The sequence below is a fragment of the Branchiostoma lanceolatum genome, chromosome 8 (genome assembly GCF_035083965.1).
Source record: "Branchiostoma lanceolatum isolate klBraLanc5 chromosome 8, klBraLanc5.hap2, whole genome shotgun sequence".
NCBI lineage: Eukaryota > Metazoa > Chordata > Leptocardii > Amphioxiformes > Branchiostomatidae > Branchiostoma > Branchiostoma lanceolatum.
Window position 1 is genome coordinate 6084932 of NC_089729.1, and position 24573 is coordinate 6109504.

At 41.0% G+C, this 24573-nt stretch overlaps 3 protein-coding genes across 6 annotated transcripts; all 3 read left to right on the top strand.

The window, feature by feature from the left end:
* Positions 1-360: 360 nt before the first annotated feature.
* On the top strand, positions 361-5259 carry LOC136439881 (THO complex subunit 4-like). Its single transcript, XM_066435538.1, has 6 exons — positions 361-705; positions 1839-2006; positions 2898-3045; positions 3372-3474; positions 4512-4668; positions 4874-5259. Exons 1-6 carry the CDS (start codon positions 475-477, stop codon positions 4883-4885), a joined length of 819 nt encoding a protein of 272 aa, XP_066291635.1. The 5' UTR covers positions 361-474; the 3' UTR covers positions 4886-5259.
* Positions 5260-6676: 1417 nt separating this feature from the next.
* LOC136439694 (rho GDP-dissociation inhibitor 1-like) lies at positions 6677-19257 on the top strand. Of its 2 annotated transcripts, none has more exons than XM_066435229.1 (6): positions 6677-6810; positions 13396-13589; positions 14449-14529; positions 15595-15671; positions 16175-16238; positions 16796-19257. In XM_066435229.1, exons 1-6 carry the CDS (start codon positions 6707-6709, stop codon positions 16990-16992), a joined length of 717 nt encoding a protein of 238 aa, XP_066291326.1. In that variant the 5' UTR covers positions 6677-6706; the 3' UTR covers positions 16993-19257. The 2 variants fall into 2 exon arrangements, with proteins under 2 accessions (XP_066291326.1, XP_066291327.1); XM_066435230.1 differs by lacking the exon at positions 6677-6810 and adding an exon at positions 10110-10195.
* Positions 19258-20350: 1093 nt separating this feature from the next.
* Positions 20351-24338, top strand: LOC136440187 (rho GDP-dissociation inhibitor 1-like). 3 transcript variants are annotated; one of them, XM_066436062.1, is made up of 6 exons: positions 20351-20462; positions 21092-21291; positions 22402-22482; positions 22739-22815; positions 23205-23268; positions 24075-24337. In XM_066436062.1, the coding sequence occupies exons 2-6, from the start codon at positions 21114-21116 to the stop codon at positions 24269-24271; spliced, it is 597 nt and encodes a 198-aa protein (XP_066292159.1). In that variant the 5' UTR covers positions 20351-20462; positions 21092-21113; the 3' UTR covers positions 24272-24337. The 3 variants fall into 3 exon arrangements, with proteins under 3 accessions (XP_066292159.1, XP_066292162.1, XP_066292161.1); XM_066436065.1 differs by lacking the exon at positions 20351-20462 and adding an exon at positions 20475-20540 and having other exon boundaries at positions 24075-24338; XM_066436064.1 differs by lacking the exon at positions 20351-20462 and adding an exon at positions 20865-20950 and having other exon boundaries at positions 24075-24338.
* The last annotated feature ends 235 nt before the right edge of the window (positions 24339-24573 follow it).

A 24573-nucleotide genomic window follows, 5' to 3' on the forward strand; every position in this document is an offset into this window, starting at 1 on the left:
TAGCTTTGTTTTCTAGAGCCTTTCCCCGTCGAAATTACTAACAGTTAGTAACCATAACGTAGGCTTGAAGGAAGTCAATCCTTGATAATGTGGGATATGAGTTTATGTGTGTGTTAAAAGGCTTCTAAAATTGTGATGTCTTCCTGTCAATGTATTTTTCTCTTTCACATCTTTCGGCCCACTGTACGTGTATTGCCTGTGTCACAAATATGATCAGTCTGAATTCTCTCATTTTTGGAAGACGTTAATTGTCTGCTTCCTCTCGATCCGGTAGGCTACAAAACTTGTCTGCAGTTGACATTCATTCCAGTAGATGCCGCTTTTGATAATTAACCTATGAGATTTCCCACAGTGCATTGTATATCCGGTTACTCAAAGACCGCCATTTTCTCCGCGTCGGTGTGCTGCACGCAGTAGCTGGTCTTCTCTTCCACTTTTGCTGTCTGTTCCAGTTAAATAAGACACACTTCCACGATGACGGACAAGATGGACATGTCTCTCGACGATATCATCAAGCTGAACAAGCCCGGGCGCGGCGGTAGAGGCCGTGGTGGCGGCCGCGGACGAGGGGGTGGCCGAGGACGCGGCGCTAGTCGAGGCCGTGGCGGCGGCGGCGGTGGAGGCTTCAGTACCGGTGGTGGCGGCGGCGGTGGCCCCATGAGGAGGGGAAGACGGGGTGCTTCTAGGTCTGCTCCGTACTCGAGGGTTAGTATTTTCGGTCCCTTGAAGCCCGAACACCTTCTCTTCATGTTCTGTCAACAAGTTTTACAAACCGGATATCGTCATCAGTTGGCTACGCCATTTTAGCGTCATCATGTCCACCACTGACAAAGAAAACCCGGATGGACGTTTTCATCGGAGATTTGAGAAGTCAAGAGACGACTAGATCCAAAATGATGATATCTATCAGTCATGTTGTGCATATTCTTCAATCCATCTTGCACCACGTGGGTTATTTTCTCCAGCTTTTGGAGTTATTGCAATTTACATGGACACAAAATTCGCCCCCCTCCCACGGTACGAAACAGGATACATGCAAAATAGACTGACACGAGGACGCCATGGCACTGAAAACATGACAGAATGGGACAGGTGATGGCGGAGTTTCACAACATGTGACAAAAGAACAACATCTTCAAGACAAGACTTGGAACAGATGCATAATGCACCTCATCCTTTTATTTGAGCAACCTTCTTGGTTTTAGCTTACCAAGGTTCATTTTATATTTTGTCCTCAAATTATGATGCATCACATATACATACCAAATTCTGGTGCAGCTAATATTCCACCATCAAAAATTTCTGTTATGGGCATTTATTGGTATTGACACAGACTTTTGAACTTCCACATTGCTCCACATGAAATAGCTTTGCAGCTGGTTTGATCTAATTTCCATAAGAAAAGCACAGAGGCTTTTCCTTTCCTTGTGACTGAACAGAGCACATTAAAAAGACAAAGGCCATGTGTCATCTGATTTAGTTCTTAGGAACAGACTACAAGCAAGGACATTATAATGTCCTTGCTACAAGTAACAGGCCGATTAGAGCATATTTCGAGAGTAAATAAAGGCACAAACAAACAAACAACAAGAGGAACCTGGAAGTTGTCTTGAGAGTATCGATGAAAGATCACACTGTCACTTACTTGCTGTGTCTTGTACTTGCTTCTTCATTTCATAAAATCAAATAAAAATAAAGGGCATTGAATAAATGGCAGGCATACAAAAAACAAAGCTATGTTTTTGTGCTTTAGCTCTTCTTTTATGTGGGTAATATCATGCTAATGCAATGATTCTTTTTCATGTTATAACTAAAGGCCTCCTTTTGTATCCTTGCAGCCCCAGTCCATGCCAGATGTGTGGCAACACGACATGTTTGATGGGGGTGTTGGAGGAGGGGGTGCGCGGAGGGGGCCGCAGCTAGGCGGAACAGCCACAGGCATCTCCACAGGGGGGAAACTCCTCATATCTAACCTGGACTTCGGGGTTTCTGATGCAGACATCAAGGTGGGTCATTGGGATTGTTCTGTTGCATGTGTGACCCCCTACGTTGTTTTTTTCTACCAAAGATAGGAAGAGAGACTCAGAGATCAAATCTAAACTACTCCCAGTTTCTCTTCCAACTTCCAAGAACTCCCCCCCTTACAGCAGTGTAACACTTTTAATAAACTTCAGTGTTCTCGCCAGGCCTTTTCAGCATAGGGGCCCCTGATGCTGTAATCTGAACCCCCGATGCTGTGATCTGGACCCTGATGCTGTGTTTCAACCAGCATAGGGGTGTTTCATTCTGGGAAGAACCTTCATAAATCTTATAAAAAGTTCTTATTTGGCTTTAGAATGAGTCTGTGACAGGAAAAAACTTCAATTCACAAAATCTATCCCTCAAAATGCAGTAAATAGTGTTTTATTTGGTTACGAATTTCAAAATTTTGTGCGGGAAGATGCCAGATTCCCAACTGTTATCATGGCTTTGGCACTCCGTGAGTGACTTGCGCCGCGCAAAGTTGGACTTCCGTACCTGACCCCTACACTGTGAAAAAATCCTGGTGAGAACACTGAACTTTGATATTCTATCATTATTATGATAACATTTTGAAACCTTCAATACCTAGTCACTATTCATGCCATACTAGAGCTGCTGTCAACTTCTGCAGGATGCGGTAGAGGTTACTTATCATGAAAGGAACTTCAGTGCAGTCAAATACCTGTTCAGAGAAGTTGATGTGCAGCAGGATGTATTGAAATTATTCAGAATTCATTCTAGCTTAAATCCAGTGGCCAATACCAGAACACACAAACACACACACACACACACAAACACACAAACTGGTCAGTAAAGGCAACATGTTGGTCTTGGGGAATAAAATACATTTTTGAATCAAATTTTTCTCTCCATAGGAGCTGTTCGCAGAGTTTGGGAACCTGAAGAAGGCAGCAGTGCACTATGACAGGTCAGGTCGCAGTCTGGGGACGGCAGATGTCGTGTTTGAGAAGAGAGCAGATGCCATGAGAGCTATGAAACAGTACAACGGTGTACCACTAGATGGTAAGTTAACAAGAATTACTCCAAGTACAATCTGGAACAATATTGGAATTCCAGCTGTTGAATTTTCAGGAAAGAATGTTTGGGAGACAATTTTTGGAAAAGAAGAGATATAGATGATGACGTCACACAGAAAATAAGTCACTCAACTGCAATCTTTTATCAGTAAAGGTTTAAACATTTGCCTCATGTAAGGGAATGCCTTGAAGAGTCATAAAATGTAGACTAAGATTACAAACCATTGTTGTAACCCATTATAACAATACAATAGATACGTAATGTGAAGCTCTACATCATCCTAACAACCCATGTTGTATTTCTCTCTGTAGGCCGGTCAATGAACATCCAGTTGGTGACTTCAAACCTTGCTGCAGCAGGCGGCGGCGGTGGAGGAGGTGGTGGTGGCGGCGGTGGTGGTGGTGCCAGACAAGGGTAAGACTTGTTGTAGATTATCTGTTTCTTCAAAGGAAAACTTCAGTGACTGTGTTATAACGTAAGACACATACTGATACATGTTTGAATGTGTGTAGGATGAACATTTTTGCATATGTACGAACGGGGTTGCCTGCAAGAATGAAGCAATATACACTGTATTGCTTTATATTCTCCCACATGGCATGTATAAGCCATGGAAAAGTAGCCTAGAACTAGTACTTCAACTCATAATTATCTGTAGAATGCCTTTACTACTGTTGCCTAAAGCACAAATAATGGATGCCCTGTCATGTGTTTATAATTGCATGTATTGAGCTGCTCTAACTTCTTGCAGACATGGCAGTATTTTAGATATTCTGCCTGTAAAATGTTTGTCTTGTCTTGAATAAAAAATCTAGGACAGAATCATCCTTTGAATAGATGTATTGGTAATGGACTAACTTGTAAAAGATCTGATACTAATGCTAAGATTTTGTGGTTGATTTTGGTGTTTTGAGGTTGAATTTGGTGTGGGTCCTGCACATGTCCAAGCCTTGCTATCCCATATCTGGATATGTCACAAGTGTGGGGACGTGTGCCCTGACCTAGAGAAATGCACATAGGACCACTACATGGCAGGTTACAGGTGTGGGGCACTTCAAGCTTGTGTTCCATGTATAATGCTGCCTACATACAGATCATGGACCCAAGTCTTAAGCTTTGTTTTTAACTGTATTGTTGCAATGAAATATACTTTTGTACTTCCCTGTACTGCATCAGCTTTGAGCATTTGCCCATAATGTGTGCAAAAGTGGTTGTATTCTAAAGTTCAAGAATTTTTGGGTGATATTATGTATCTTATTACCAGGATGTGTAACCTTCAGACACATTTTTACTTTTTACAAAGTTACTTTAAGTACGGATATGTAACCAACCAATTGACAATTGATTGAAAGTACTTTATATGCTTGAAACTTTGTTAGGTATGATTTTCCATGAAAGATTTTGTTTCCAGAACGAAAGGCTAACCATGCCGACATTTGTGTGCCCCACAGTGGAGGCAGCTACGGCGGCGGTAGAGGACGTGGGGGCAGGGGCCGAGGAGGGTTTGGGGGCAGGGGACGCGGCAGGGGGGGTGGTCGTGGAGGCAAGAGCAGAGAAAACATCTCAGCAGAGCAGCTGGATGCAGAGCTAGATGCATACAATGCTGGGGTAAGTTGGAGTCCAGGTTACTTTACAGCACAAGATTGCATGTGTAATATAAGACGTATGTAAGTAAGTACTTGAATGCGGAAAAAAAGATGAAGGATTGATCACTTTTGTTAATCTTATGCTTTTATAAGAACTACTTGGTTACCTGACTAGTTCATGTGAACATCCCAACAACAAAAGTTCTAACCATTGCTTTCTCTTGCAGATGAACAGCTAGATGACGACCAGGTGGATCAACCAAGGGGGAGGGGGGCACTTCCATCAATCCTTACTTCAGACCACAGTCCAAGATTAGTTGGTGTTTTACACACATGTACAGTGACTACAAGAAAGGATACAGCAGGAATGCAGAGATGCACGTTGTAATAGTGGTCAATATTTTGTAATTCTTTGGTGTAGTCATGACCATGTGTATCCATTTTTATGTGAGATAAAGCAGTGACAAGACAATAGAGCATAGGTTTAAAGAACATCCATATCCACCCGGTGATATACTTTAGTCCCCGCAAGTCACTCTTTACTACATGTATTGATCTCGTAGACTGTCATGAATATATAAAGAATGCCACTTAAAGAGTCTCAAGAAAAGAATTCGTCATCAGTAGTGTCTTCATTTGTACTTTATTCCACTCATATTGTTTTCTAGTATATTGTACCTCATAGTTTAAACACAATATTCCATGATGCTATTTTTAGGTTGTTAACATGGAAGGGAAATAGAGAAGGAAAGGAAATCAAATATCTCCTGCAATATGTTGATTTACGACATATTTTGAAACTGTACTTTTTGGTTTTAATTCTATACTTTTTAACTTTAGCAATATTCGGGCACCTTGTCTTTCCTTAATCTCTTGATGTTAGTCAATGTTATTCTTCGTGTAAGCATACATGTACTTTGATGTGTTTAAATAGAAGGGAAAACTTTGTTACAGAAAGAAATACACAAAGCAAACCTTGTCTCTCTTTATTTGATTTAAGTGTGCCTGTATTTCTTTTTTGTTTTCTTTGTAATAAATTACAGTTTTAAAAGGTTAACCAAGTTTGTAGCAATACTGTTCTTTTGTGACGCTATGAATTATACCAAACTAGAATATCTGCAATAATGTCAGACTGCAGTTAGGAGTAAAAATATGGGGTTTTCTCAACTTTTGTTTACTGTGCTTTGGAAAGTCATCAGAAGGAAACATGATAATTCCCTGGGATCAATCAATCAATTGGTTTGGAGGGTGACAGCTCTATCTGAGTCTGTTAGAGAATATTAAAATGAAAACGTTACTCAGCCACTTGACCATTGCTAACTTATCCTGGGTTGTCGGAAAAAAAACTGCCCAGTCTAAAGATTGAGTGCTGCGCTTGGGGGTTCCTGCAGAAATCAATGGTTGGCAATATTTAACCATGAATTGGTTTGCACATTTCGATAAAATTGGCAGCATCAGGAAAGGTCCAAGGGTGCAACCAACATGGGGAGGAGGGGGTCTGGGTGCATGGTCTCCCTGAAAATGCTATTTCTTGCATTTGGAGAGCCAAAATTTGCAGGTTTAGTGTGCAGAAACGGAGATCAGCAGGCTTTTCGTAAGACAATCTGGCTCTCTAGTACCTCGTGCATAGAATATCTCAATTACGATGAATTCAGGATAACAAATAGTGTGCTGCATAGCATTAATGGTTAACATTGGATTAATGCAGACTGGCTACAATTAACGGTGAAATTAAAATAGTAGACCGTTGTCATAAATAATTCGTTAATCATAATTGCTGTCCCTAACACAAGGACAGGACCCCCCAGGTAACTTTGATTTGATTTACATGTTATTTATTTGGCTGTAAAAAAGTACAGCTAGGCCTCTTTTGACAAGTAAGATAGACAATTTGGCCATGAAGACTTAGAACGCTACGTCTACCCTCCCAAAAAAGGTAAAGAGCGGTTCAATTTGGTCTCCATAACCAGCACACATGAAGCATTGCCAGAAAGCTTCCATTCTTGGGACTACTTTCTTGCCCGCCGCATTCCTCTGGCTGTGCTTGGGCGGAAACGCGGATGCCGATCAGCCATACAGCCTCACTTCCGGCCGCCATTTACCTGACATCGGGAGATCGAGGGGTGGAGTTCCTTACCGTTTCTATCACAGTCTCTACATTCCAGTAAGTTTGTCACCTTTAAACTACTCCACGTATACATTGCAGTACTTCTTACGTAGTTTGAAAGGCTACAAGTTAAGAGGATCACGTAGGTGTTCGTGATTTTCTTTCGGGGCGAAGTTTGGGTGGCCGTGCGACGGTAGCCGACTTCCTTCCTTGGGGAGGGCAGCTGCAGGCATGCATGACACACAAATTCAATGGGAGGGCCAAGTCTGGAAAATTCCAATTTTCTGATCCACAATTAGTTGTGAAACTCTTGCAATATTTGTCATGAAATGTTTGATTTTACCTCCGATGTTTTGGGCCTAATTAGAGCCAACTACAAAATAATTTCGTGAATTTATGAATGCAAATTTTTGGGCAGGTGTACTCGAAACGTCTAGAAAAATGTAGGCCGTTCAACACAACATTCCTTAACATTTCGATGTATAGAAAGTTAATCTTCATGATGACAATGTTTTCATTTTGGTACGAGGACTTTTGAGCATTGCACTGCCTTATTTGCTTTGCAGTTGTTCCCATTTTCAAGGGCGATAGTCAAACACGACTTGTAAATTTGATTGCCTTGCAAACATGCTGATGATGTCACACTAGCGCTGTAAAAGGAGGAAGTGGCACTGATAAATTATACAAATTGTGTGCCGTGACGTGTGCATTAATAGCAGCTTTTTATGTTGTTTGTGTATTTTGTATAAGATTTTAAACAGCATAATCTGAAGAAAAACTATTTTCTTTTCACACCATGTCCAAACCAGCTCAAATAGTATTGTCTTTCAATCATTTAGAAAACTGTTACTATTTGGGATGATGTTATTTGTGGATATACATGTTTGTATTTCATTGTTGAGCTGTATACTTAGTATAGAACTTAGAAGATGTTGCCATTTATGTGAAAAAGATTATGATATGTGAAATAGTGAAAGTTTTTTTTTACCTGAACACGAATCTCATTACAAGGAATTTGTTACATGTGCAGCAGCGGCTTTAGTGAAATTACAAGCTTTGTTAGTCGACAGAAAAAGTGATGTTTTCTTGGAGTAACTAAGCCATGTCATTAAAGTTGTTCAAGCAATAGACTCGCCTTCCCCCCGGTAGATTGTTGGTCGACCCCGAGTTGAGGCTCAAGGGTCAGGTACAACAACCCTAATGGAGCGCACTGTGGCATGAGAGAATAGTCGCTAAAACAAACAACACCTAGTGGCAGGTCAGAGCAAACTGTTGGACTTTCAAGTGGAGGTGGTATGATGGTGTTTGGTAGAATACATTTGTATATCCTGTGGACCTTCACCTGGTAGACTGGTGCATATATGATATGATTTATTCTAATTATTCTTGAATTTTAGATTTAGATGCCGCCTGTAAGTGGTTGTGATGAAGGTTTCTCTGACTGTTAGTTTAAGTACACACTTTCACAGGGTATTTACAATATTCCCCTATGGCTTCCATAAAATGACACTACATTAGGTTGAAAATCAGCACTGTAGCTATGACAGTATGAGCCTATGATACATGTCAACTAGCCCTTAGTACATGTTGGCACTCATCCTGTAAATATAGCACAGTGCTATTTGATTTTAGTTGTTCAGCGCTGAGGTCACCCTTTGGAAATGGGTCACATCTCAATGTTTGTTTAAACCTGTGGGGTGCTGCCTACTGTGGAATGTCCTAGGCAGCCAATAACCCATTTTCTACTCTGTGCTGCAACCAGGACTACAGGCATGCTGAGCTAACAAGGGGGTCTATAGTGTCACTATTGGATGACTACTTGTAGTTGAACTGTCCATACATCATGTTTCATCAATACTAGGTACATGTAACTGTGACCTAGCACCTGTATGTAGTGCCTTGTTAGCATAGTCATACTTGTAGTGGTTTGATTGATGTTTAGAAAATCCAAACAGTTCCAGACAAGTCTTTGGCAGGTCAGCAGCAGGTATTGAGTCTGCCAGATCTTTAATGAGTTCTACAGTATATCAGGCTATTGAGTCTGGTAATAAATGAGTGCGTTTCTACTCTAATGTACACAGTAAGACCCCGTTCACACTCATTTTTTTCAATCGCGATTGAAGTATAATCGCGATTGAATCGATCCGATCGCGATTGATTTTTTCAGTGTGAACGCTCCCAATCGCGATTGGAACGATCCAAAACGATCCAATCGCGATTGGATTGTAACTACCTCCGGAGGTAGTTTGATTGGATTAATCGTGATCGGATCCAATCCAATCCTATCAAATTTTGAGTGTGAACACAACTACGATTCATTCCATCGCGATCGGCGGAGATTTCGGCTGGTTCCGGGGGTGGGAGGTCATACATGCGGGTACTTCGGGTCATAGTTCGCATCGCGCGGGAAAACAAACCCAATCCGCACGTCAGATCGCTCTTTTACAACAACAACAACTTTTCATCGTCAACAATGCCCAAGAAGAAGAATAAAACTCCGTCGGTAACTTCAGCTGGTGGCAGATGGCGCGATGAGGAGACCAGGGTCCTCATCGCAATCTGGGGGAGAGAGGAGGTGCAGGCCAAACTGGGGAAATGTCACCGAAAGAGGGACATTTACCGCACCAAGTGACAATGTCTAGCGGAAAAATAGACACAAAACAAGGACAACAAGGACAACAACAACATTTACCAGATGATCGCCGATAGCATGCTTCAATCGTGCTTCAATCGCGATCGGATCACGGCGTACTTTAATCCACTTGGAGAAAAGCAGTGTGAACGCAAAAGTTTCTTTGCGTTCAATCGCGATCGGATCGAACAATCGCGATTATACTTCAATCGCGATTGAAAAAAATGAGTGTGAACGGGGTCTAAGTGTGAAACAATATGTTTCTTGACAGCAGGTCACAAGTACAGAAGCACTGGTCTTTAGCTTTCTAGAGACCCTTGCCAAGGGTTACCAGTTTGGATAGTGTTGTCAGGAGGAGTTTGAAATGTTTGATTGTGCAGGCAAAGCCATAAACCTCTCATGATAACCAAGTTGTTAAACACTGTCAGCCAATCACACACTTAACTATTTGTGGATACGATCAGAGGGTATTTATCAGTTGCAAAGACATTAGGAACACTTAGACTTCTCTTCGAGTTCAGAATAGGGCACCAGAGAAAATTTTTTATCAGCTTTTGTTCATTTGTATTGTGGAAGATACGGTAAGTTAGAATTAGAACAGTGTGAACATGTATCGCAATATATGTGTTCAAGATCTTTTGATTCTTGTTCAGATTTGTCCCCCCTTTGAAGTGTAGAGGAACATTTGTTTGTCTGACATACATGTTCTGTGATCCCGCACTATCTCTTGATCAGCTACATGATCACAGGAAAGGGGCCACTGAAAATTGATCTTCTAGCCTGCTTGACTTCACAAGGTCACAGTTCATGGTAGGGAGAACTTAGCTTTTGATCATTTGCCACTCACATTCGCCCTAAAACATTCGACTTTTAAAAGTACATTCGAGGACATTTGCATATGATCTCTCAAGAAGTCACGCTGTGCCATTTTTTTTTTTGGCGAACTCGATTCTCGTTAAAAGATTAAACAGGAAACAGACAGTTGCTTCCTTCTTGTGAATTGGAATAGGGCCAAGTGTGACAATGAAATGAGAACAGGAACAGCTTCCGTACAGCTTCTGAATCCCACCAAAAACAATGCCTACCATTCCAGACTGTCAATATCTAATTTTGTAAATAGGTCATTAATTTTGAGAAAGATGCAATTGCTGTTTGATGTAACCCAATTGGGCAGTAACAGAAATCACTGATGTCTGGATGATATACCCAAGGGATGGACCAGAAAGGTTGGGTTTTCCCTGGTTGCAGTTGGAGCCCCAATAAAAGCTATGATGTCACTTATGCATTAGTCATAGCTAGTGATCACTGGGCTATATTTATGTCTGCTGTACTGTAGCTTTCTTCTACATCTTTTGCTGGACTGAAGGTAATAGTATATACATCCTTTGCTGTTTCATGGTTGGACATCGCTAGAATAAACAAGCCTGTGTAATTTGTCTCATAGATTGCATACATGTTGAATTCAGTCAGGTTGAGAAGTAAACAAAGTTGGGTGACAAATTGAATTTTTGCCTCCACAGTTGAAAGAAATTCTGCTGAAAGTCCTTTTTCAAAGGTCTCAATTTCGTGGCCTTTGAGCTTTTCCATTGAAGTAATGATCATATTTTTTGTTAGAGGCGACGTCGTGATTAGATTGCAATCAGAATGCTGAAGGCAACACACGAAGATGAAATGGCAAGATAATTGGATTTATGCTGGCTCTATCACGTACCACATACAAAATAGTCTGTTGGCTGTGTATGTATAAATCCAAATCATAGTGTCTTTCTTGGAAGAGAATTTCAACCGGGTTATTGCACCAGAATCAGGCTGCAAGAACCAGCAGACCAGCAATTTTTGCAAAACACTGTTTACTTTTCTCTCTCAGTTTTACTGATGATTTTTTAACAAACTATTCTTTGCAAGGTAAGAAACATAGTCTGATATGTAAGCTTCGGACATTGTTGTGAAGCTCTGTATTTATGATGTTATATTTTTTTGCTCTTTGTCATGGATATAACACGCTCAGCTTGCTTTTGGGCATCTCAAAATAAACCAGGTACTGACGAGTCAGTGATTCTTTTCAGCCATTTGCTTTGGAAACATCAAATTCTGCATTTCAAATGAAGCTGTTATCAGGTACAAAGATTTCCACTTAGCCTGGATGCCACCCTGTTAGGTTTGTGTTTGATTAGATTGTCTTTCTTCTGTCTGTCGTTCTGTCCCTTTTCTTGTAGAAATAAAAGGTAGATGTGATCTACAGAATATCGGTTCTTCGTATCATTTTTATTACAAATGGCAAGCTTCGAAGTTCTATGCAATTAAGGTCTTGTTATCACAATTATCCTTCTATTTTCCATTTGATCCATGATTCAGACAGACATTACTGTCCAATTCAGGCCATTATCTAACAGATGTCATATAGACATGTGTGGTACATTAAGATGTAAGTGGGTCAATGCCGCTTGAAGGTCTGATGGCTCTGATTCCAAGATGGCTTATCTGTGTGATACTGTAAATCGTGAAACTTTTGTGGTAGGATGGAAAAGGGAGCTTTTGCAGTGTTTTATTGAAACAATTCCATAGTACAGTAGTCATGCATGGGAGACATATCGGTGTGGTGAATTCGCGATGGAGAGGTCACTGCGAAAATAAACCACCATGAAAAAAAGTTTCATGATTTACAGCATCTTCAGTGACAGGGTAACTGGGATGTCCTGTCAGTTTCCCCCATGTCCCAGATCCTTCTGGAAGCCGTCGTTTGACTTTCAAGCAAACATCACATAAACATGCCATGCCATGGCAAATAGTGGCAATACTCCAACAGACAGGACGTACTGAGCTGTCTGTGAGATTTAACGTTGATGTGACTGAAATCCAAACCGCTACTGAAAAATGTTGTTCATCCGGTTCTCTATATTTGAAAGTGTACGCTGAGAAAATGTTAGCCCAATTGTAAGTCATGCATGAAGAGAAATGAAGTGAGTGCCAATGTGCATTATGTCTGAGTAAAGCTAATTAGCCCAACTAGCTTTGATCAAGTAACCAATTTTAGATCAAGTAACCAATTAGACATGATTGGTACCAGTTGCTAGGTAGTAAGTTGGATAACTTGTGTTTATTGGTTGATATGTACATATAGAATACAACACGGTGTATTCCGTATCGCCCAAGATACTGACCCGCAGGGGGGCGGGGACCGAGGGTGATGCGGTCCATACACCGTGTTGTATTTTATTTATGTCTTACCAACCTGATAAATTTCAATGCAAAATGCGCCTGAAGTTGAGAGAGTTTTGTGTCCTCAAACAAAGAAATCGTAACAACATCGATTCCAACCTCCAAATCCGGCATTCAAATTTTTGACAGTGGTGCAACCGGTGCATTTGAAATGTCTGTGTGATACGACTTAAAACCCTGTGTGATACGGAAAATTATTACATGGTCCTAAACACCCATATCGAAGGTTTTTGCAACCCAGGTATGACATAAATATAGTTACACATATAAAGAATATATAATTATATCATAAAGTGAGTTTGTGTGCACTTGTTTTAAGCAGAGGCAAGAGATCTGTAAATGATAGATTTAATGGTACCGCAGCCTTAGATGTTTGACTGTTTTGTAAACAATAGATGTATTTTAGGATAGCTTTACTTCAGGAACAAGTAATAATTCTTTACCTAGTTTCATGTGATAATGAAACTACTGCATTTAGCCCATGTGGGCAAGAACATGCAAATAAAGATCATCATCATAAATATTATGTTCTGTGTACAGCCATCTTGAAATTACTGTAAATGCATTTAAGTTTTCCTGGTTTTCATTTCGCGCTAAGGGGAAAATGGAGTGTTCGCGGTGGTTTTAAAATCGCGGCATTGCTATAGTCACATGCTGATAAAGTATTAGACTAGTAAAATATTCACGGTGATTTGTCGCCGCGAAAACAGCGAACATAAAACCACCGCGAACATTTCTGCATTTACAATATATTCTGACCTTACCACTGACTGCCCTCTTTTTGATTGCAGTTACATCACCAAGATGGCAGATGAGGAGCCCCAGGCCATTGCTGAGGGAGAGGAGGAGGAGGAGACTCCCGGGTACAAGGCTCCTGCATTGAAGAGTCTGGATGAGATTAAAACCCTGGACGCAGACGATCCAAGCCTGAACACCTACAAGAACGCACTGCTGGGGGGTGGCCAGGACGTCTACGCTCCAGCTGGTGAGCTGCAGTTTTCAACACTAGCATACACACATGTAGTTAGAATGACACTACAGATACTGTAGTGCTTAGGGGTGGATACCGGTTCGCTGGACCTGATTCGGACCTTTATAACATCCAAGAACAGAGCCCAAAAAACCTGAAAGCCCAAAACCTGAGTAAGAAAAAAAACTGAACAAAGTACAAATGTATTTTTCTATTTTGTTTGATAAGTGTTTTGAGTCTCCCCTTGACAAAAAAGGCATTTAAAATAAGTGCAACATTCAAATATCAAACACTGGTTTATTTTGAAAGTCTTCTTACCAAGAAACTTTTATAGTTGTGCGTGTCAGTATTAATTCTCTATGCTTAATATTGTTCTAGTAAAACAAAATGTCAACTGGACAGGATCAGGTCCAGGTTCAGGTCCGGACCTGAACCTAAATCTCTGGACCTAAACTTGGACTTGGACCTTATGAAGCCAAACCGATATCCACCCCTAGTAGTGCTGTGTACCTATAGCTATTAACTCATGATCAGGTTCAGATTCAGGTCCAGAGGTTCAGGTCCGGATTTATAAATCCAAACTTGAACCCACGACATATGTTTTTTCGGTTACATATAAGATTGCATGTTGGCATAGATTTTATATGCAATTTGAAAACTATATATATACCGTCAGCAGTAAACACAAAGTTTCAGCAATAAACATAAAAACAGCAATGTTTTCGTCTTTTTCCAGCGCAAATTTTATGATCTGTGGAAGGTTTAAGATGTTTTAGAATAAACACAAGTGAAATATATTTTTTTGCAAGTCTGGACTTGTTTCCAGACATTTATGTTACATTTCTGATGATCTGTGTCTTTGTTGTTTCCTCAGATGATCCAGCCAGAGTTAGAGTATTGAAGTTGGCCCTGGTTGTGGGTGACCGTGCTGATGTGGAGTTGGACCTAACTGGAGGTTAGAAACAGCTTTTTTGTACATGTATCTGGGTAGTGTTAAGTTAAAAGTTAAAGTCCTCCCCGCACCAGACGGTGCATAAGGCGGCGCCCATCTCCGTTTCAGTAGCCCTGGGCCACATAACTTTATCACTACAGCAGGTGGCTAGTCCACGAGTAGTGGTGTGTGTTTAACTACCATACTCTTTCCCAAATGCTGAGTGCTAAGCAGAGAAAGTAGTATGTACCATTTTTATAGTCTTTGGTATGACCCGGCCGGGGTGCGAACTCACGACCTACCGTATGCAAGGCGAACACTCTATTCACTAGGCCATTGCACCGGTTGCACCGGGTGGTGTCGTGGTGGCATAATGGCAGTGTGTTTGTCCCAGAACTGTTGAATCCTGACATGCCCTGTTGACATTGTACCCTTGGGAAACATGACTTTCCTCACTTCACTTCAAAGTGAGTACCTAGCTTTGGTCAGTTATGTCCCTTGGATACGCTGTTAAATGGAGGTCCCTTGTTTGAGGAGAGCCACACCTGGAGCACGTAAAATAACCCACCACACTTATCAAAAAGAGTAGGGGTCCTTCATGGTGTGAGTGGATGAAATAGATCTGTCTGGATTTGCAGCTTCAGTACAAACCTGGTGTGTTACGCAATGATGAGAATGAGGTGGTTTAGCCGGGTATGCATTACAAACAAACATATATGGTTATGGTCAAAGTAAAACGTGATATTGATTGATTGATTGGTTGATTGATTGATTGATTGATTGATTGATTGGTTGGTTGGTTGATTGATTGGTTGGTTGCTTGGTTGATTGATTGATTGATTGATTGATTGATTGATTGATACATGGGGCTGGAGGCCTTACGTCAACATCCAAAATGAGAAATGCAATCCTTACAACATTTCCGAGCTGGGGCTGACCCTGGGATCAAACCCCACGGTAGAATAATCCAAACAATAGTTATACAATTACATAGTTGTGTACATCTGCATTTGCATGATAGATTGTTGTTTTGCATTTATCATGTAAAAAGCATATTATAAAATGCAACTTTACATGTACTTTGTACAGCGGACCTGAGCACCTTGAAGGACAAGCCCTTCACAATCAAGGAAGGGGTGGAATATAGGATGAAAATCATTTTCAGGGTGAGTAGATAATTTCTTGATGACAAAGGTAATGATCTATACCCCTGGAAGCATTAAGAAAGATTTGTATACATGAACAACTCATAATTGAAATATATCAGAGAAGAAATGAAAAATTTAGTGTTTTACTATATCATCCAGGGCTCGAAATAGTGGGTGCATGTGCATAATTTGTTTTATGTGGTGCACCAATTTTTTTTTCTGTGCACCTAATTTTTTGGGGTTGGGTGCACCAGTGCACCTATTTCCAAAAAAGAATTTCGAGCCCTGTAATCCCATATCATCGTTTTCTGTGAAGTGAAAACTCTCATAGAAACGTTTACTTCTCATTTATGTTTGAGCGAGATCACAAAAACAAGACAATGTTTTATTTTTTGAGGGAGAAATATCTTGTCACTCCATCACATACCACCTCATTGACTGTCCATGATAGAACTGTAAAAGGCTTGTTGAATACTGAGGTCGTCGAATATACATGTAGTGTACCCATTTTCCCTCCACAGTGTCAACATGAGATTGTGACGGGACTTAAGTATGTGCAAACGACCACCAGGAAAGGAATCAAAGGTGGGTACCTTATGTAGTACAGCAGTACAATTATTGCTTATCTTGAAATCATATATGGGGGATGTTTGCATTGATGCATTCAGATTGATACAATGTATACTCAAGTGATACCTTCAGGTTATCAGTGTGCAAATTAAAGGGTTGAACAGTTGGAATTCTGCAAGATGTTTAATAGTATAAAGCCTTGCCTAGCGAGAAGGCTTGCCATTAGTCCTATGACTATAGATTGCATGGAAATCTCACACGAAACATTTTCGCAAGTTCATACTTTCCTCCCTTGACGTGTGTGCTTATGATGAGACCTTTACAGGAAAACAGGAGAGTTTCTTTCCTGTATCATTGTCCCATTGACATGTGATATGACATAAGCTTTCCTAACACCATAATTTCCTCTGTTGACATATATATGTATACTTATGATGTGTGTTTGTTCGTCCGGCAATATGACGAAGACCTCTGTAGTTATACCTATGATAAGACCTTTACGGGAAACATGTACAGGAGAGTTTGGACCTGGCATTTTCTGTCCTGTAACACTGTCCCATCTCTGTTGACAGTGGACAAGTCCAAGGTCATGGTGGGAAGCTACCCCCCGGTGAAGACGGAGCATTCGTACATGACCCCGCCAGAGGAGGCGCCCTCGGGGATGATAGCTCGCGGCCACTACAAGGTCCATAGTCTATTCACCGACGACGACAAAAACATCTACCTGGAGTGGGACTGGGCGTTCGACATCAAGAAAGACTGGGAGTAACACACGTGAACCTTATCCGCATAAATTACCATTAGAAACATAGAGTAGTGAGGAGTCTAGTCATACTCACTTTTTGTCTTTTTCTACATTGATGTTGACCACTGAGCTCACTTACCAATCCCCATGTTGTGACAATTACCAACTTGTATTGGTTTTCATGTTTCCAACAAATGCTGCCCAAAGAACTTTTCTACGCATATTCATTCAAGTTGGAGTTCTTTTTACCAGCTAACTCCTCTGTGAGAGGATTGCTAGGTGAGCTGAGAGGCAGGCGCATACCTGTATAAGCTGTAGTGAGATAAAGGAGAAATAAGTGCATTGAAATAACTGACAATGATTGGAGGAGCAAAGTAGACAAGTAAATAACTGTATGGATGTCCGTAATAATGTAATCACTGAGACTTTGCTGGTTTGCTAATGTGAAACTAGGACTGAGGAATTTTATTTTACCCACCGAGACAAAGAGAGAAGCAAATTGCTCAGTGATTATATTGGTTCATTGTGATCGTCAAGCTAAAACTTAAAAGCATGATATGTAATAAGGCTACCAGCTTTGTGATCGCACTGCACTTCGGATAATAACTGCTTGGTGGCATTGTTGACAAGCCTAGTTTTACTTGCACTAAAGCTCTACATAAGTAACATTTCTGCCTTTTGAAGAATCCAAAAATTAGTCAGAAATTGCTTTAGAAGTTTGAAATTGTGGTACGAGTTGTTCTACATGCTCACTGCACTATTTTGTATCAGAGTAAGTCATCAGATTTTTGTAATGAAAGATGTGGCATTTCCATGGATCCATAATTTCTGGAAGTATGTATGGTTTTGAGAGCAAGTCTTTAGCAAGCAATGATATTGTAAGAGAGATTGTATACATAGCATGTAGCAGGAAGTATTTGTTATCAATTATGAAATTGTAGGGTCCAGTGCAAGTTATCAAAAATAGTTTGCTTTGCTACTTTGTATGTGTGAATGTGCCTACATATAATGTAGTTTTCTTGTAACCCAGCTTAGCAGCACCAAATGGCTTTCTATTTGAAAAATTGACAAGGGGCTGTCAGAAAATGTATTTTTTCTCCTGGGTTGCCCTAGCCTTTTTATTTTAAGTACTGTGTTGAAACTAACATTGAAAATTAATTTCCAATGCACTGAAGTCACCGGACTAGACCTTAAGGCTGAAAAAATATTCCACACTCAAAACTACCAACATATATGTCATTTCTTTTGCCATGAATTGGGCACTTGTCGACTTATATTTAGTTTCTCTATGTTTTTCTGTGCTTTCTTCTGGATTACTTCTGCATTCCAACTCCTGTCTGTTGCATGGCCCTAGCTGTGTGTATTTGAGTAGACTGCTCCAAATTCTGTGTCATGCATGCCACAGCTAAATTGGAAGTGAAATGGACGAATAGGAGACAATGTTTGATCAAAGGAATTGTTACATACGTAGCCTCACAAGTATGACCTTGGTTGGATGTTGAAAATCAGGATATATCGATCTTTCCAACCACTAGAGTCGTCTCATGAAACATTCCTTACTGTTCATATTCTACTTTTGATTTGAGCCATGTCATTAACCACATTGTTTAGCTACAATACCTGTTACACAATACCATCTCCAACATGTTTTGAAAGATTCTGCACTGCAGTTTTGTTGGACTGACCTATTTGCCTTTGTCAACACAACCTTGCTCTACATTTAAGTATTCCTCTGATGAGTTACTCTCCAAGCAGAGGAGTGGGCCCGGCAGGTTTTTGACGTGTTTTTAGGCGTTTTTGTCGGGCTTTCTACTTTGTCATGACAAAAAAAAACATGACAAAGTAGAAAGCCCGACAAAAACGCCTAAAAACACGTCAAAAACCTGCCGTACCCTCTCCTCTGCTTGGAGAGTAAGAAAAGTGCCATTTTTCGCTGGACAAACATGGGTGCTATACTACATGAGAGGATGCGCTCCTTGTGTCAGCACCGAACTGCCAAGCCTGCTATGTACTTGTGGTTGTGACATGTCAACTGTGTGCTTTTCCTTGCTTTAGAAAGCTACATACATTCCAGTCAAGTATTGTGTCATTCGTGCATTGAGAGTGTGAATCCCACCTACAATATGAACATGCTGATAGTTTGGGAGTAGTCTGGGGTGGATACAGTGAAGATAGTCCATGCCATGCAATGCTAACAACAGTGATGTGTATTGTATGTCAGTCTATTTTGCATCATGCACTGCTGTGTATTAGACACCGGAAGAATAAAATGAAGTAAAGGCTGCAAAATGTTGCTCTGTTTGATTTGTACTTGGTGTGATACCCTGATTTTCTTGGTCCTGTATTTTTTTAATCCGAACATGTTAGCTAGGAAGGCAGGTTTGCGAGCATCTTATTTATTTATTGTTTTACCATCCCTGCAACTTGCCAGATTGCCTTTGAAATATGTCTATATACACATGTAATAGTTTTTGACCAACTAAATTCGCCTTTGTTTTACGTGCGCAGTGTCTGTTATACATACATAAACAGTTTTTAATCACCAATATTCCCAATGGACATGGTACCTGATCATATCTTTTTAAGGACAAGAGTTTTGTGCCCTCATACCTTTGCCAAATGATGTTAACCTTCGTAACTACTTTAACAGACGTACATGTATTCTAGTGGTTTTCTCATTGATTATGCAAATAAGGGCCTCGCATGAATTTTATCAGCCAATGATCTTCTCTACCCACAAGTTGTCAAAAGTATGAAAGTCGTATCTTAGCAAAGTAAGCTGTTGTAGCATTTTCTCATAAATCATGCAAATTAGGCCCCGATTTGCTTGATTTATGTCTAATAATGTTCACCTTTAGTTAGCTTCCGAGCGCAGGTCACAGGTCTTCGATCAAAACGTCTGGTGAGGCCCAAACCGACTCCATCTCACGAGCCAAGACAGTGAAAAATCATGACCATAACAGGACCAGAACACGGGATATGAAAACCGGAAGTCCTGTTGCAGTACCATGGAAAGTCGGCAGGGGCCCATAATCTAATCAAATATTCATTTTACCAACAACTACAAACGTATCAAACATCATAATGATCCATCCACAATTTCTCGAGTTATGCTGTTCATAGACAGCGAAGGAGTCATCAGCCATGCTGCCTTGGTGTTCAGGTGACATTCTAATAACTATACGATAGATAGAATTATGGCACCCAAATATCTTTGAAAGGGAGGAAACGCCAAGTTACTTTAGTTTTTAAGTAGACTGCACCCAGTTTGAACATGTAACACTACAAGCCGTGGTCGTCCCCGAACATTTGTTTCAAACCTGCTGACACGCGTACGGCTTGTTGGGATATCGAACATGCGTACGCAGCCCGGTAGGAAGACCCGAAAAACTGCATGAGGGCCGACCGTCGGTCAGGTGAGGTTTAGTACAACCTACCCATCCAGTTCGACCAAGCTTCTAAAGTATACATTACATCACAGAGACACATTTCAGGTAAGATACGTCTTGTTGCTGCTTGTTCCCTTCGCTGGACGGTTCTGCTTTCAGTTCCGTTTGTGGTGGACCGTCTGGGTATGTATATGTGTGTGTGTGTGTGTGTTTGTTCGTTTGTTTGTTTGTTTAGATTTACCCAAAAGTAGCAGGCACCAAGATTAAAGTAGGAGACGATGTTCGCCGGCAGCTGGCTTGTTTTGACGGTTGACCTTGATTGGCGTGCCCTACCTTGACCAGACGACTTATTGACGCATCATGTATTTTGAAACAAGGCCAATCATTTTATTTTTCGTGTCCAGCATAATAAAGATATCAGATAACTCTCTAACCGTTGATTCGCGTAGCAGTATTCCGAACCCCATCTGAGTGTACCGAGGCTAATTTGCGATCAAATTCTGATTTTTCGTAGCCTGAACCCCCTAAAATGTACGCACCATGACTTTGGTGCCCGCCTGGAACACCTACTGGCGACTTGAAATGTTTTAAAAGTACGTACGCTATTTGAGACTTTGTGGTGATCCATTCATAGGTAGCTACAAAGAATAGATGGGTCCTGCCAAATTATGATGTTTTGTGCATAGCCATCTTGAAAAATTCTGACCTTGCCACTGCCCCCTTTCTGATTGCAGTAGTACAACAGTCAACACAACTATGGCAGACGAGGAGCCCCAGGCCTTTGCTGAGGCAGAGGAACCAGAGGAGACCCCCGGCTACAAGGCTCCAGCAGTGAAGAGTCTGGATGAGATTAAAAACCTGGACGCAGACGACGAGAGTCTGATCAAGTACAAGCACACACTACTGGCTGGCATGGATGTGTGCGCTCCATCCGGTGAGCTGCACTTTTTGAGCACTGAAATATTACTGAGTGGACGTCCGCAGTAATCCTGCCCAAAAGGCTAACTGTTATCATATTACTGCTGCTAACGGTTACTGCTGCTAACTGTTACTGCTGCTAACTGTTACTGCTGCTTACTGTTACTGCTGCTAACGGTTACTGCTGCTAACGGTTACTGCTGCTAACGGTTACTGCTGCTAACGGTTACTGCTGCTAACGGTTACTGCTGCTAACTGTTACTACTGCTAACTGTTACTGCTGCTGTTACTACTGCTAACTGTTACTACTGCTGCTCACTGTTACTGCTGCTAACTGCAATGCTGCTAACTGTTACTGCTGCTAACTGTTACTGCTGCTAACTGCAATGCTGCTAACTGTTACTGCTGCTAACTGTTACTGCTGCTAACTGTTACTGCTGCTAACTGTTACTGCTGCTAACTGCAGCGAGATAGAGGCGAGTCTGGCCTGAAATCAGCTCTCTATCTTTATACGTCTACCTTGTTCCCCCAATGACGCTTAGCAAATATGTAACTACTGTATGTCAAAAGCGGTGGAAGACGAAATACATTTTATCTCAAACTGCCCCTTCAATGATCAGGAAAGAAAAGAGCTTTTTAAAGAAGCCACCAAAACTTACCACAATTTCCAAACGTTTACTGACGAAAAGAAAACTAGAACCATGTTAACCTCTCAAAACCCAATCATTACAAAAAAAGTGGGACACTTCGTCTTCCACTGCTTCCAAAAAAGAAGTCAAACCCAAAAAGGGTAGATTGTATTCCGTAGTAGTTCTTAGAATAGCCATGTGTTCTACTTGTCAACATTGTTAACTCGCACTATCTGTACAGTATACAGTACCCTTTCTATGCATTGTTTCATGTTGCAATTAGCCCTCGGGCAAGAACCTGCAAATAAAACACAATATATAAACTGTGGGATTTTTATCAGGAACTTTAATAGGGTTGCAATGAAAATTGTCTTGAATGGCGTAGCTCTGTTAGATTCTAGAATAGTTTTTTCTATGTTGTGAAATTTAGGAATTGAAATAGTTCACAATCTGTCTACATTTCTGATAAGTTTTAATTTTTGTTTCCGGGTCCTCAGATGATCCAGCCAACGTCCGAGTATTGAAGATGGCTCTGGTTGTGGATGGCCGTCCTGATTTGGAGTTGGACCTATCTGGAGGTTAGAAACTCAGCTTTTTGCACAGTGTTTTTTAATATTCATATATGGTTATGGCCACTAAAATATTTCAAATGATATGTAAATGATGTTGTGTATATCTGCATTTGCATAGACCCTGGGATAAAACCACACATAACAGTAGAATAATACAAACAATAGGTATACGTGTTGTGTACATCTGCATTTGCATGATAGTTTGCTGTTTAACATTTATCATTTAACAAATATTTTAAATCATAACGTGTATTTTGTACAGCGGACCTGAGCACCTTGAAGGACAAGCCCTTCGTAATCAAGGAAGGGGTGGAATATAGGATAAAGATCATCTTCAAGGTGAGTAGATATTTTTGATGACAAAGGTGATAATCTATACTCCTAAAAGCATTATGAAAGATTTCTATACCCGTATAAATCATTATTGACCTATATCAGAAAAAATATGAGAAAGCGTTTTGCTATAGCATCCCATATCATCTTTTTCTGTGGAGTAAAAACTTTTACAGACATGCTTACTTCTCATTTATGTTTGAAAGAGATCACACAAACCAGACAATGTTTTATTTTGTGAGGAAGAAATATCTTGTCACTCCAGCATGATCACACACCATCTCGTTGACTGTCTAATGTAGAAAGGTAAGGTGTATCAAATATCGTAACTGTAAAGGTCTTCTTGTTGAATACTGAGGTGGTAGCTGTAATATGTACCAAATTCCCCTCCACAGGTCCAACATGAGATTGTGACGGGACTTAGGTATGCGCAAGTGACCACCAGGAAAGGAATCAACGGTAGGTACCCTATGTCTTGTATTTAGTTCCGCTGAGTAGTGCATGTACTAAATCTTGTTGCATATCTTTATCCAGCCTCATGGGTGATAGATTCAAATCGATATAGTAGACTGACGTCAAGCGAAACATGCCGGTTGTGAGCGTGCTAAAGCGTTGAAAGGTTGCCATGCATGTAGCTATACAAGATCCCTTGTCTCTTACCACAAGCCTGATTGGGGCAACTAGTGGCAGCCAATCGTCGTATTCAGGGGTATGTCATGTTTTAGATGTAGGTTGGTGATCGACGTAAAATAAAATGTTCTAAAGAGGTTTCCCTTATGTACCAATCCTGTATGAAGTATCTTGCATGCCGCACTTCATTGCAAGGTATACGTAACAGTCCCTGTCTTCAACGTTGATGATCCTTTGACGTCAACACCGCCCGAATAGCGCCGCAAAGCTCCTGAATTTCCGTTAAGCATTGCCGGCCGTCCTGAATTTGATGCTCCTTTGACGTCAACACCGCCTGAATAGCGTCGCGAAGCTCCTGAATATCAAGCATTGCCGGCCGTCCTGAATTTACCGTTAAGCGTTGCCAGATACCCCCCACCCCACCCCACCTACAGACCCTCATACAAAGCCTCAGTGCCTGGCAGGAGGTCGTGAAGATGTGACATAAGTCCTGTAGCTTTGCTCACTCCATACTTAACTTCCTTTGTTGACGTCTATACTTGTGATAAGACCTTTACGGGAAACATATGCAGGAATGTTTAGAGCTGGCATTCTAATTTTTCTGTCCTGTAACGCTGCCCTACCTCTGTTGACAGTGGATAAGTCTAGTTACATGGTGGGAAGCTACCCGCCGGTGGAGACGGAGCATTCGTACATGACCCCGCCAGAGGAGGCGCCCTCGGGGATGATGTATCGCGGCCACTACAAGGTCTGTAGCAAATTCATTGACGACGACAAAAACGTCCATCTGCAGTGGGACTGGGCGTTCGACATCAAGAAAGACTGGGAGTAACACACGTGAACCTTATCTGCATAACTTACTATTAGAAACATAGAGTAGTACGTGAGGAGTCTATTTCTACATATTGACATTGACCTCGGACGTATACTTGTACAAGCTGTAGTTACCTGCCTACGATATGAACAGGCTTGTAGTTAAGTAGTCATCCGTGATGGATATACAGTTAAGATAGTCCATGCCATGCAATGCTAGTAACAGGGATGTGTATCCTATGTCAGAGTGCGTATATCGGTCTATTTTACATCTTATACTACTGTGTATTGTATTGTAGGTTGTCCACTACTATTTGCCTG

Bases quoted from the DNA above. Each gene is read 5' to 3' on its own strand.
- LOC136439881 (XM_066435538.1), top strand. From the start codon at position 475: ATGACGGACAAGATGGACATGTCTCTCGACGATATCATCAAGCTGAAC. The intron at 2,007-2,897 runs GTGGGTCATTGG...TTCTCTCCATAG, and splicing joins TTTCTGATGCAGACATCAAG to GAGCTGTTCGCAGAGTTTGG. The intron at 3,046-3,371 runs GTAAGTTAACAA...TTCTCTCTGTAG, and splicing joins CAACGGTGTACCACTAGATG to GCCGGTCAATGAACATCCAG.
- LOC136439694 (XM_066435229.1), top strand. From the start codon at position 6,707: ATGCCGATCAGCCATACAGCCTCACTTCCGGCCGCCATTTACCTGACA. The intron at 14,530-15,594 runs GTTAGAAACAGC...TACTTTGTACAG, and splicing joins GGAGTTGGACCTAACTGGAG to CGGACCTGAGCACCTTGAAG. The intron at 16,239-16,795 runs GTGGGTACCTTA...CTCTGTTGACAG, and splicing joins CACCAGGAAAGGAATCAAAG to TGGACAAGTCCAAGGTCATG.
- LOC136440187 (XM_066436062.1), top strand. From the start codon at position 21,114: ATGGCAGACGAGGAGCCCCAGGCCTTTGCTGAGGCAGAGGAACCAGAG. The intron at 22,483-22,738 runs GTTAGAAACTCA...TATTTTGTACAG, and splicing joins GGAGTTGGACCTATCTGGAG to CGGACCTGAGCACCTTGAAG. The intron at 22,816-23,204 runs GTGAGTAGATAT...TCCCCTCCACAG, and splicing joins GGATAAAGATCATCTTCAAG to GTCCAACATGAGATTGTGAC.